Here is a 12,200-nt window from a genome sequence, read left to right on the forward strand (position 1 = left end):
TGCCTCAGAAGAATTATGTTCTTACCTTGGGTGCCCAGGTATCTTGTTGCAGAAACATTGTTAATTACCAAAACAGGGTAAAGGTAGGCACGTCGCGAGCTAGACATGTGACCTGTGCATGTCTTCGGACTTGCCCAGGTTATGACTTGCACCTTCCATTCAGTCGCATCTTGCCTCGATACTGGGCCGGGCAAGCACGATGATGTAATCCGGGTGACATCAACACGCTGTTTTGGACTGGCAAGTTCCATTCCATTCCATTTCGCCCAATATGCATGAGCAGCGACATTGATGTTCAATGGCGAACTCGGTTCTACAAGGCTTCCGCTCTGCTTCTTGGAAATGCCCTCAAAGGCAACCTAGAAGGGGCTGGTTTCATTCCCAGAAGCTCTTCTCGGATTTCGTATGTATCCATGCTATTCCGTTTTCAACCTCGTTCCTCACAGCTAACTCGGAGCAGAGGTCGGAGAAATACTGTTATCCATTATGCAAAACCACAAACGGCACAAACAGAGGCCAGTCTGGCAGCACGAGATTCTCGAGAGCAAGACACATAATCGATCAACCAACGATGGGCGCCGAGTAGTACGAAGTAGCAGTGCCCAACCAACGGACCAACGGCTCAACGATGCTCACATCACTCTTCATACTTGGCAGAGCACTGCATATGCACCCCACGTGCGAAGGGTGGTGCGGAAGTCCAGCTGGCTTATCTCATTACTCGTCACTGCATCTGCACCTCTTATCTCGGCAACATTCCTCGTCTGCGCCCACACAACGCAAATCAGCAGAGCCTCCAAGACGCCAAGACTCTCCGCCTGACACCCACTGCAACTCATCCCGCGCAGGTGTTTGTTGGGCCAAGCCTGGGAATGGGAGCTGATTCCCACCGTCCCAATGAATCCTTTTTCTCGGGCTGAAGCCCAAGCTGGAGCGGCCGCGGGACACGGAACCCGCCACTGTGTGCGGTGCATCCGGACACCGAACCCGGGAACACCGTGGACCCTGACGGAGCTGATAGGGATCAGTGGGACGCATTGGCCGCAGGAAGTGCCACAACGTACTATGCCGTTATTGGCATGTACAGCCGCTGCGATTGGTCGGGTTCGGGAGTTATGTGACGGTTGATCCAAAGACACAGGCCACTGGCCACTCCCAACTGACGATCTCTAGGATACCTGACCCAACGACAGGGTCTCGCCAGCCTGCCTTTCCCCGCACACCGGCTGTCTTCCTCCATCCCCATCTCCCGTCACCGAGACATGCTCCAGTGAGGATGCCTTGCTCTGCGGCATCCGCCGATACTCCTCAACCATTCAACCACGCTGTTATTAATCAGGCCGCTTCTACAAGATCATCCTCTGCACTGGGTGGAGGCGAGCGGCGTTGGCTAGACCTGCATACCCGTACGCGCCAGGTCGGGATGGCCACCACCAGTCCTGATGCGGTACACGAACACATGCCCAAATCTCCACGGTCAACGGCCTGGTCTGTTGCTTGAAAGCTGCAGCCCAGGTCACCCCAGCCCGCCCTCCCCCTCATCAACGTTTACGCCGCTGTCCTCGTGCCACCTACTATTACGGCATATCCTGATAGTTTGAATCCCATCAGCATGGTTCTGGCTAGTGTTGAGGCAAGCCAAGCCGGGTATCAAAGGTGCAAAGGTAACTTGCCCGCATACTGTCGGTGCAAGCAGCATCGCACGCCTGGCTTCCCCTCCTGCTCTATGCCGTGCGGGCATCATTGATGGTCGATCCATAGTTCTCGCCGTGTTCAGCTCCTCGCCCTTGTCTGAATCAACAAACAATGTAGAGTATCAACTGCCGCCACCGCAGAGTCTCACCGGCGCGTGTTGATCCAATGCCCTGTGCCTATCTTTCCGTACCTACCCTCAACGTCCTACATACCACAATTGCTACAGTCTCAAGGTTTCTCAGCTATCTGCAGACCATCCCGCGCAGGAGTTCCTTGACTCTCTCCACAACCTCCACTCCCCCCATCATCCCAGCTTGTAGTCTCACTCCCACTCTCCCTCGCACTCACTATCTCTCAGGCTTCTGCCAGACTACCCCTAGTGTGTCTAGTGACACTCCCCAAGCTACATAACCCCCCCAGCTCACTCTCCGCTCCTCACCTGGTCCTCCTTCCGCTCCTCTCCTCTCCTCATCTTATCGTAATACGCTTTGGATAGGCCCTCACCAACAACACTGTTTGGCTTCCTACCAAGACAAGGATAAGGATCAAAGTCCTTTCTGCATCGAGAGTTCCTCGTCTCTTACGCCCCAAGAATAGGGGGGCAGATCTCTGGACACGATCACAGCCGCGAGCTGTGCTTTGTTGCTAGACTGCTACTCACTGGTCTCGACCAACATTCAATACCAACATCTATTCACATACTCTCAAACTCTCAACACGATACTCCTTCAATCAACGTCATTTGACAATCTGCCTGACAACACCCACCCACCGAATCTCTTTGCCCTTTTATCGCATACCGCGTATCGTGAAGACACTGCTGTCTCCCGCGTCTTGCTGACGACCCCATCCCTCAAACATCGAACTTCAACAAGCCTATCTAGTCAAAGGACGTAACCCGTCAAAATCATTATTGATGTCGGTTGACCTTCGTACAAGCCTCAATTGCCTTCGCCATCCATCCAGGTTTATGCCCGTCTCGAGAACACAACTCTCGAGAGACCATACGGGTGATAGTATACAGAATTTAAGTACGTCGGTTTCAAGCTTACTACTAAAAGCCCCAGCGCCAGAGTGAGATAGGGAGGCCTGCAATAGCGCTGACAAGAAAACCAAACAGATTCGTGAACAAGACAGGCTATCCTGTCGAAAAGTGAAGCCCGTCATGGAGCACGTAAGCAAAAGCGTCACCCTTGTCGAGCTCAAACGTTCTCTCGTGCCCCCGAAATGGGAGGATACCGTGCGTGTCATTGGCATGTCGGAGTGCAAGGAGGCCGGCCTCTCGCTGGCCCACGCCTTTGCTGCTGATGATCTTAGCCAGTATCTCCTTGATGCAGACGACATGGCGAGCCTATCGGCCGAGTCAAAGTGGAAGCTGCACGTCGACATCATGACGTATATCGCAGCCGCCCACTTTCTCAACGGTATTGTCACCACCATTGGCTCGGATTACGACGCCGTTGCGCTGTGGTGAGTTTGTGCCCCAAGTTCTTTCTGCTTTGCTCATGGAGGCATGGCATTTCATGACGACCCTCTCCCGCTCGCGAGACTTTCCCGTTAGAAAGCGACATTGGACTAACATTAGATGGATCATGATAGGATGCCTCCTGGAAAGGACACTGACGGATGGTTGACTATCCTCCGCAGCGGGTTGTGGCGGCTCTATTTCCAGCTATCTGTGGAAGCTAGACGTCGATACTACGACGAGCTACTGCCTCTGCTGCATGACACCAAGCTGGAGGTCATGGGCGAGCGGGACAATGATTGCTACTACCTGGTCTACCTAGGGACCAAGCCCAACGCCCGGGGCAAGGGGTACGCGAAGAAGCTGCTCAACGACATGATTGAGAGGGTACGTTGAAGGATCGCCATCTGGATTACACCTGTTGCATCTGGCAAACAACATTCAGTCGTGTAATAAACATTGTATCTTGGCTGTGCCCTGACTAACTCTCTGAATAGGCCGACGCGGAAAATCGCGCCGTCTACCTTGAGTCCAGCTCTCTGTCCAACAACGAGTACTATCTCAAGTATGGTTTCGAGTTTAAGCGCGAGATCCGGATGACGCGTGGAGACACGCCCGTCAGCCTCTTCATCATGGTCCGCGAACCACGCGCGCACAAGAGCGGGGGAGGTCAGACGTACTCGACCGTAGTCTCGAGCAACATCAAGCTGCAGATCAATGCCGTGATGAAGGAGACGGCCAGGGTCTGAATCGGCGGAGGGTGTTGAAGTTGTGAGCATCCTCCATCCTTCCTTTCGACCTGGAAATTGGTGATGTGGTGTGTGTGTGCTGTGCGTTTTGTTTCTGCGTGTCCGGAGGTGGTGTGGTGTTACCTGCCTCCTTTTTTGTTGACGATCCCTTCATTCATGGCTGCGGTCCTTGTGTGCAATGCTTGCCACCTGTGTCTCATGCTGACCACAGCTCGACTTTTTAACATTGACCTGAATGGGCGCCTCTGGTTCAACACCGACGCTTATGCGTTTGAAACTCACTGTCTCTACCGCAGCGGCAATGAAATGATGTCTTTGTCGATTTTTACGAATATTTTTGGATTTCGTCCTTTTAGTTTGCTTGTATCTACCGACTAGCTCTAGCCCTTCATTAGAATACTGACCGATTCACTCATTCAATCATATCAATGGTTCGCGGTCTTTCCGCTGGTCCCTCTTCCTTTTTCGAGGTCTCACTCGTGATAGCATACCGACGCGGTTGCTGACACCCTGTGTGACTCAACACTCCCGGTGAAGCCACCACTGAGTTTTTTTTCTCTTTGCCCACGGGACTTGTCCTCCCTACTCAGCAATTTTGACATTTCCTTTGACGCTTTTTTGATCCGCATCCATTCATGTCTCCGTATACTTCTTGGCTTCCAAATCTAGTAATCGAGGATAGCCCAAGTCTCGTCGTCAATGGTGGTGTAAATCAGACCCTGGGAGAGCAGCTCGTCCGCCGCATCTATCGTAGCCCGCATAGCCAAGCCCGCACCGCTCGAAATCTGGTTCAGGTGCACGCCCTCGTTGCCGCCGGGGGCATTGTTGATAAAGTTGAACATCTTTTGCGCGTTCGCCGAGACACCTCTAAGCTTGGAGGCCTGCGCGGGGTTGCCGCCGCCCGCCGCCGCACCACCGGCGCCGTATCCATCCCCACCGTCGACGAACATGCCGTCCTCGCCGCCTCCTGCACCGCCGTTCGCCGCGGGACCACTGCCGTCGGCGTTGAGGGGTCCCTTTGTGAAGTAGAGGTGGACGTAGGTGGCCTCGAGGAGGTGGTAGTTGACCTCGTTGAAGTCGGTGACGGGGCGGATAAAGTGCGCGCCGACGTGGCGTTTGCCGTTGAACGACTTGAGGCGGCCCCAGACGCGGACGTGGCCCTCGAGCTCGAGCTTCTCGTCGGCGTCGTCCTTTTTATCCGTGTCGACCCACTTCTTGACCTCGATGAGCCCCGTGCCGTCGTCGAGCTTGAGGGTGATGTTTGTGGGCTGGGGCGAGATCTGGCGGATCTGGGCGACGAAGGTGACCTGGGTGACGGTGGCGCCGTCGATCTTGAAGTCGGCGCCCGGGTAGGCTTCCTCGGCGTCGATGACCTGCTTGATTGTGACGGGGCGGAGGGATTCTTCGCTGTAGGCTTTTCCGCCGCCGGCGCCCTGGGAGCCTCCTGCGCCGCCTTGGGAGCCGCCGTAGACGAAGCCGCCTGCGTCGTCGCCGCCGCCTGCGCCGTAGGAGGTTTTTGTGAAGCCGCCGTATGAAGCTGCGTAGTGAAGGGTAAGTGGTTAGTTGAGAGGTTGAGGGGAGGAATGGGGTTGATGTACTCATTGTGTTTGTGGAATCTCTGAGAGAGGGTCTATGGGTTGTCGTGAATAAGTGTGAGGTCGACGGGGATTGTGTTTCTGGGGGTAAGGGGACGACGGGATGGTGGTTGTGGTGGGATGTGTGGTGGTGGTAGGTTGGGTAGTTTTGAACGGGAACGCGTCTTTTTGCCTGGCGACGCGACTGGGGGTTTAATTGATGTGCACGACGTGCAAAGTGCCACCCGCTGCCCGCTGTGGAATGTTGGTGCCCCGCGTTGAGACCACGACTGGATGAAAGCTGAGGGTGGGGGGCTCTGAGGTTGAAGATGACATAAGCTAGATGGATTGGTCTGTGCATGATGGCACCGGTTATCGGGAGCCGATTGACATCAGCTGCGATCTTCAGTCGAGATAGGTAAGTTTATACGGTGACGGTGAGTGAGTGAGTGAGTGAGTGCCTCACTTTACCGAGAGATTATGAGTAAGTAATCAGGAAAGATTGAGTACTAGGAACCAATGCATTACTGAGGTTCTGTGAGATTAGATGCCGTGGTTCGAGTACCTATCAACGGTGCACTGATTACAGATCCTTAATTCTGAGGTACGAATCCAAGGTATCGACATGTCATGATATCTGCTAAACAATCTTCCCGACCCAGCATATGTCTCTTACCTCCAAATTATTTTGTATTGGGAAACAATTCGACAAACTCTAGTGACTCTCCGACCTTGTTGATCGATGACTCTAGTGCACAATAAGAATAAGTATACGAATCACATGAATTCTAGATGAGGCCAAGTGAGGTTCCATGAGATTCTCTCCAGGTTGACTGACCGGTGTGGCGGTTGTCACTGCTCCGATTAGCCTCGGCTGACGGCGATTGCGGAGGGTCCCACACTACCAGAGCCCCCACAACGGCTTCAACAGCGACTGGATCACTGGAGCTGGACCGCCTGGAGGATGTGGCCCGACGCCTGGAGTGCCGCGACCAGGGAGCTCCTCCTCCTCTTTCTCGGGACTTTGGGGGTGGGCGAACGTCCAACGTTGGCGCCGGGCGTTGCTTCTGACATCAACCATCCCAGCACCTCCAAACCCAAATTCCCCTTTTGCCTTTCCAGTCTTTCATCTCCATTGTGACAACATCCCACCCATCAGGGCCACGCCATTGAAGTAGCATTTTCTTTCGACTTCCACCGTATTCCCATACCTCGAACTTGTCATTTAGAGCACCCATCTCGCTATCCGATATACCCTCTTCATTGCTATCGTCACCGTTGCCAGGCAAGGTGCACGTAAATCAACAATCAACCCGCACATCACACGACATCACCAACAACTGACTCCCACATGGCGCGATCTCAAACGAAAACCCTTCCCGTCATCCCCCTCGCCCGCGGCACCATCCTCCTGCCGGGCGTCGCACAGCGCATCCCCGTCACCGCCGCCCGTCCCGACATCCCCGCCCTTCTCGCGAACGTCTACACCCGCGCTGCTTCCGCGGCCCCGAACGAGCGCATCGACTCCGTCCCCATCGCCTGCGTCCCCGTCTCTTCCCCCTTCGTCGGCCCCAACGGCCAGCTTCTCATCCAGGATGCCGACCAGATGGATGAGTCCCTCATCAAGGAGGTCGACCCCGGCACCGCTCGCAAGTCCGATCTCTACAACTATGGCGTAGCCGCCCGCATCACAGGCATTGAAGGAAGGGGGACCGCCGAGTTCGCCCTGCGTGTGGAGGGCTTTGCAAGAGTTCGAGTAGAGAAGGTCACGCAAGAGCGGCCGCACTTTGAGGCCAAGGTCAAGTACTTCCACGATGAAGGTTAGCCTACCCCTCTGTCTGCCCGAATCGTAATGAACCGCAGATGATCGCTAACGATTTGCGCAGTAACGACGGATGCCCAGATGCAAGAACTCTTCTCCCTCCTTAAACTTCGATCCCGAGAACTCGTAACGATCCTTCGCATATCCGCACTCCTCCCTAGAAGTCCAGACAGTCCCGGCGGTCTGTCTCCACTGTTGACTAGGAGGCTCGAGATGTTCATCAACAAGAAGGAGCTCAAAGATGCCGGTCAGCTGGCAGACTTCATGGCCAACATTGTTGAGGCTTCATACGAGGAGAAACTCGAAGTTTTGGCTGCCCTCGACGTCAAGGTTCGCCTTGCTAAAGTCATTGAGCTCCTTGACCGACAGGTCAGCGGGATCAAGAACAACTTCAAAATCACCACCTTCACCAGCGTGCCCGTGCAGTTCCTCGACAAGATCAACGATAAGACATCACGCCGTGTCGGCCCCAACGGCGCTCCGCTGCCACCCAACACCATGTTTCCTCCAGGCCCCAACGGCGTCATGGGCCCCAACCAAGACGATGACCAGGAGCCCAATGAGCTGGAAGAGCTCAAGAAGAAGCTGGACAAGGCCCAGCTCCCGCCCGAACCCGCCAAGATGGCGCAAAGGGAGTTGAGGAGACTGAAGAAGATGATGCCCGGTAATCAAGAATACCAGGTCACTCGCACTTGGCTAGATGTGCTCTCCGAGATTCCCTGGACCGCTACTACGGATGACAGACTGGGGCCTGACACGCTCGCGAGAGCTCGCAAGCAGTTGGACGAGGACCACTACGGCCTGGATAAGGTCAAGAAGCGTTTGGTTGAGTACCTAGCTGTGCTGAGGCTCAAGCAATCCATCAACGACGACGTTGAGGAACAGATCAGGCAGGCAGAGGCGGAAGCGGCTCCTCCGGCCGAACCTGAGAAGGAGAAGGAAGAGGACGCCGAGAAAGCGAAGAAGGAGGAAGGCAACGCCGAGTTGGAGGAGCGCGCGAAGTTGGCCAACACTAAGATCGAGGTTCTGCGATCAAAGCGGATGGTGGACCGGTCGCCTATCATGCTCTTGGCCGGCCCTCCTGGTGTTGGCAAAACAAGTCTGGCAAGATCTGTCGCCATGGCGCTGGGCAGGAAGTTCCACCGAATCTCGCTTGGCGGTGTAAGAGACGAAGCTGAGATTCGTGGTCACCGCCGGACGTACGTGGCGGCCATGCCCGGTCTGATTGTTCAGGGGCTCCGAAAGGTCGGCGTGGCAAACCCCGTCTTCCTTCTCGATGAGATTGACAAGTTGGGCATGTCCAATGTTCACGGCGACCCGTCTGCAGCTATGCTCGAGGTTTTGGATCCCGAACAGAACAACTCATTCACTGACCACTACGTCGGTCTGCCCATCGACTTGAGCAAGGTGTTGTTCATCGCCACGGCCAACAGCCTAGACACCATCCCAGCCCCCCTCCTTGACAGAATGGAAACAATCTATCTGCCGGGATACACAACGCTCGAGAAACGCCACATTGCCATGCAGCACCTCGTGCCCAAGCAAATCCGGGTCAACGGACTTTCGGACGACCAGGTCAACTTTGACAAGGAAGTCGTGTCCAAGATCATCGAGTCTTACACCCGTGAATCAGGAGTTCGTAACCTGGAGCGCGAGATTGGCTCTGTCTGTCGTGCTAAGGCTGTCGAGTTCGCCGAAGCCAAGGACGGAGGACAACTCGGGACTTACAAGTCCCAACTCACAGTCGACGACATCGAAGAAATCTTGGGCATCGAAAAGTTTGAGGAGGAAATTGCCGAGAAAACAAGCAAGCCCGGCATCGTCACCGGTCTGGTGGCGTACAGTTCGGGCGGCAACGGTAGCATCCTCTTTATTGAGGTTGCCGACATGCCTGGAAACGGCAGCTTGCAGCTTACCGGTAAGCTGGGAGACGTGTTGAAGGAGAGTGTTGAGGTCGCTCTGTCCTGGGTCAAGGCGCACGCGTACGAGCTGGGTCTGACGTCGGAACCGGCCGCGAACATCATGAAGGAGCGGAGCATCCATGTCCATTGCCCTTCGGGCTCGATCCCCAAGGACGGTCCCAGCAGCGGTATGGCGCAGGCCATTGCTCTCATTTCTCTATTCTCCGGCAAGCCTGTACCTCCTACAATGGCCATGACGGTATGTCTTTCCCGAGTGATAAAGTGGATGACCATCGGGAAACCGGTACACTGACACAACATTCTGTACTACAGGGCGAGATATCCTTGCGCGGCCGTGTGACTGCCGTCGGGGGCATCAAGGAGAAGCTCATTGGCGCACTCCGAGCTGGTGTCAAGACGGTGCTACTCCCCGCGCAGAATCGCAAGGATGTGAAAGATCTCCCTCAGGAGGTCAAGGATGGCTTGGAGATCCTCCACGTCAAGTAAGTCTTATCCCAACCCCTCCCCAAAATGTCTTGCGTTCCTGTGTCTCTCTCGCTTCCTGAAGTCGTACCACCCTCTCACCAACTACCCCGTTTCCCATTGGCGCCGTGCCCCCGACGCGGTGATCCCTTTGCCTGCCGCTATGACCCCTGGTCCTGGAACCGTTCTTCACAATGTGCCGTGTGACTGACCTTCTTGTCCTACTCCAGTCATGTCTGGGAGGCCATCCGACTCGTCTGGCCCGATTCCCAGTGGCCTGGCGCGGAGCCCTACCCTCCCATCGAGAGCCGATTGTAGATTGGTAAAATAAGGGGTGGAGGTGTATGTGATGCTCCGACAAGACCATGCACGCCGCGAACACCCACTTGTTTTGTATTACTCAACATCATCACCACTACCATCAACTTTCAACTGAGCCGACCTCTCCTGCCACGACTGAGACTGTATGTAACGAAAGGGAAGGGAAGCGGCATTGCACACATCACACACTGGGTAGTATGGCCATTCGGTTCCGTTTCGGCGTTTTTGTAGGTGTCTCGGGGCGTCGCGGGACGGGCGTCCAAGACATTTGACTTGTCCCGTCTCGCCGCGACGTGTATTGTCTTTGTTCATAATGCGTGTTGCAAAAGGAGAATGCTACGTGTACATGTTCCTTCTTTGGATCAGTTGCTAGGTTCTACAATGGCATTCGCTTTCAGAAACTTGAGTACGATTAACCGCGCGTCACGTTGTAGTCGACTAGCGCCGCGAAACCGTATGCAGATGTTGGAGTGACTCCTGTTGCTCTGCCACCATGTTTTGTGACGGCGTACATGTGTGTTTGATGATGGGTTACTAGCCTGCTGAGTGCTGGTCTCCCTGTCTACGAAGTAGGGACATGTACCTTGGGCAAAGATGATCTCTTGTCCACTCTCCAGAGTCTGCAGCATCGACGACACCACCTTGGGTCAGGTCCCAGATATAGTGTTCGCTCGCTTTCGCTATGCTGTATAATCCGTTCTCATTTTACGTTCTTTTCAGGTTTGATGAGGACCGAGAATTCGGAAATGAGGCAGACGACTGAAAGTGCGTACGGGTCCGGTCTTCACGTTTTTGCATGATTTCTGGCGGTATGTGGCAGGGGACGATAGCTCACGCTATCGGGAGGTAGTTCTCTATGGCGTATGGCTGTGATGAGGAACCTGAACAAGAGGCCTTCAATTGTATTTGATGATCAGGTGGAGGTTTTGGAGCTTTGCGAAATCAAAACATCCGTTACTTCTGGTCAGTTTTCTCAAGTCAATCAGAGTGTGAAACTTTTTGAAGTGATAGTTTACATTGGCGTATCCTTTGTATGTATATAATCTTCGTCAGGACAAGACTTCCTCCTCACCTTCTTCACTCCTTCTCGCTTCAAGTCGGGGTTAATGCTGCTGTTCCCCAACGGAGAGGATGGGATTGCCATGCGGATTCCCCCCGCCTGCCTTTGAATTCGTTCCCAGATCGTTGGCAAGAGGGGAAGGGGGGGTTAGCCTTCACATCCCTTTACTGACCACGAAACAAGACGCGGCTACCCGCAGGTGTTGGGAACGCAAGATACTCTTGATCGGGAGGTTGACAGACCAATGGAAAGGGGGGGAGTTAAATAGATAAACAATGATGGTACATCTCATTCTCTCGTCGGCCCCTTGGTTCTTCCACAGAGATTCGCATCATCTCAATATAACATCCTCCCCTGCTTCTGCTTTGGCTTCGGCTGCCAGTCTGCCTTCAAACTGCAGTGTAAAGCTTTGCAAAAGAATGTAGAAAGCGAACAGGGTAGAACTACACAAAGCGGAGGGGAGCTTCAGCGGGCGGTCTCTGATCAAGACAGTAAATAGACGAAAACATAATTATCCGTCCCTCTCTCAGTTTATTCCCTTAAGCATGACCATGCCGATATGTTTGTTTCTACACTACGAATGAGGCCTCCTCCCTGGGCCAGACACCATACACCACGCCCCTTAAACGACCTAGTGGCAAGCGATGCCGAACACTATCACCACCATCGGTGCCTGATCACGGCGTGTAAGCCCCGAAGGAGAACAAGTTCCAGCTGCCACGAACATAAAGCTAATGTAGAGCAAAGGGTAAAAATCGCCGGGCCATTCATGACAGCGCCCGTTTCGTTACGCCGTCAACTTGACAACAGCGAGCACCTCATACACGACGACTTACATGGCGTACACCCCTCCCCCTCTCTATTCTACACCGTCTGATCCCCTCCGCTCATGTGCCACGACATAACGGAGAATCTACTGGGACTCGATTAGCGAAATCTCCTTGTTCCACAGGATTGTGTTATCCTTCTCTGTTACACGGAGAGGAGAGAAAGAAAAAAACGGAAAGAAAAGGAGGGGCGTGGGAACTCTGGGGAATAATGTGCTACGGAGAATTTTCTACTTTTCTCCTCGGGGGTTGGGTTTCTCCCCCTTCGCACGCCATGTCCCGTTCCTCTTTCGTGGGTATAAT

At 54.2% G+C, this 12,200-nt stretch overlaps 3 protein-coding genes across 3 annotated transcripts; 2 read left to right on the forward strand and 1 right to left on the reverse strand.

Annotated features, from left to right (window-relative positions):
- Window positions 1-2,860: 2,860 nt before the first annotated feature.
- On the forward strand, window positions 2,861-3,909 carry HER10_EVM0000862 (acetyltransferase; the record flags this gene model as incomplete). The annotated part of the gene is made up of 3 exons (XM_035470629.1): window positions 2,861-3,165; window positions 3,295-3,547; window positions 3,658-3,909. 3 exons carry the CDS (start codon window positions 2,861-2,863, stop codon window positions 3,907-3,909), a joined length of 810 nt encoding a protein of 269 aa, XP_035326498.1.
- A 665-nt stretch (window positions 3,910-4,574) lies between these two features.
- Window positions 4,575-5,511, reverse strand: HER10_EVM0012909 (uncharacterized protein; the record flags this gene model as incomplete). Its single annotated transcript, XM_035482287.1, has 3 exons — window positions 4,575-5,177; window positions 5,217-5,446; window positions 5,508-5,511. The coding sequence occupies 3 exons, from the start codon at window positions 5,509-5,511 to the stop codon at window positions 4,575-4,577; spliced, it is 837 nt and encodes a 278-aa protein (XP_035327430.1).
- A 1,034-nt stretch (window positions 5,512-6,545) lies between these two features.
- On the forward strand, window positions 6,546-10,536 carry HER10_EVM0009865 (lon protease 2). Its single transcript, XM_035479337.1, has 4 exons — window positions 6,546-7,303; window positions 7,370-9,465; window positions 9,540-9,709; window positions 9,920-10,536. The coding sequence occupies exons 1-4, from the start codon at window positions 6,835-6,837 to the stop codon at window positions 10,005-10,007; spliced, it is 2,823 nt and encodes a 940-aa protein (XP_035327195.1). The 5' UTR covers window positions 6,546-6,834; the 3' UTR covers window positions 10,008-10,536.
- The last annotated feature ends 1,664 nt before the right edge of the window (window positions 10,537-12,200 follow it).

The sequence above is a fragment of the Colletotrichum scovillei genome (genome assembly GCF_011075155.1).
Source record: "Colletotrichum scovillei strain TJNH1 chromosome Unknown Contig00011, whole genome shotgun sequence".
Classification (NCBI taxonomy): Eukaryota; Fungi; Ascomycota; class Sordariomycetes; order Glomerellales; family Glomerellaceae; genus Colletotrichum; species Colletotrichum scovillei.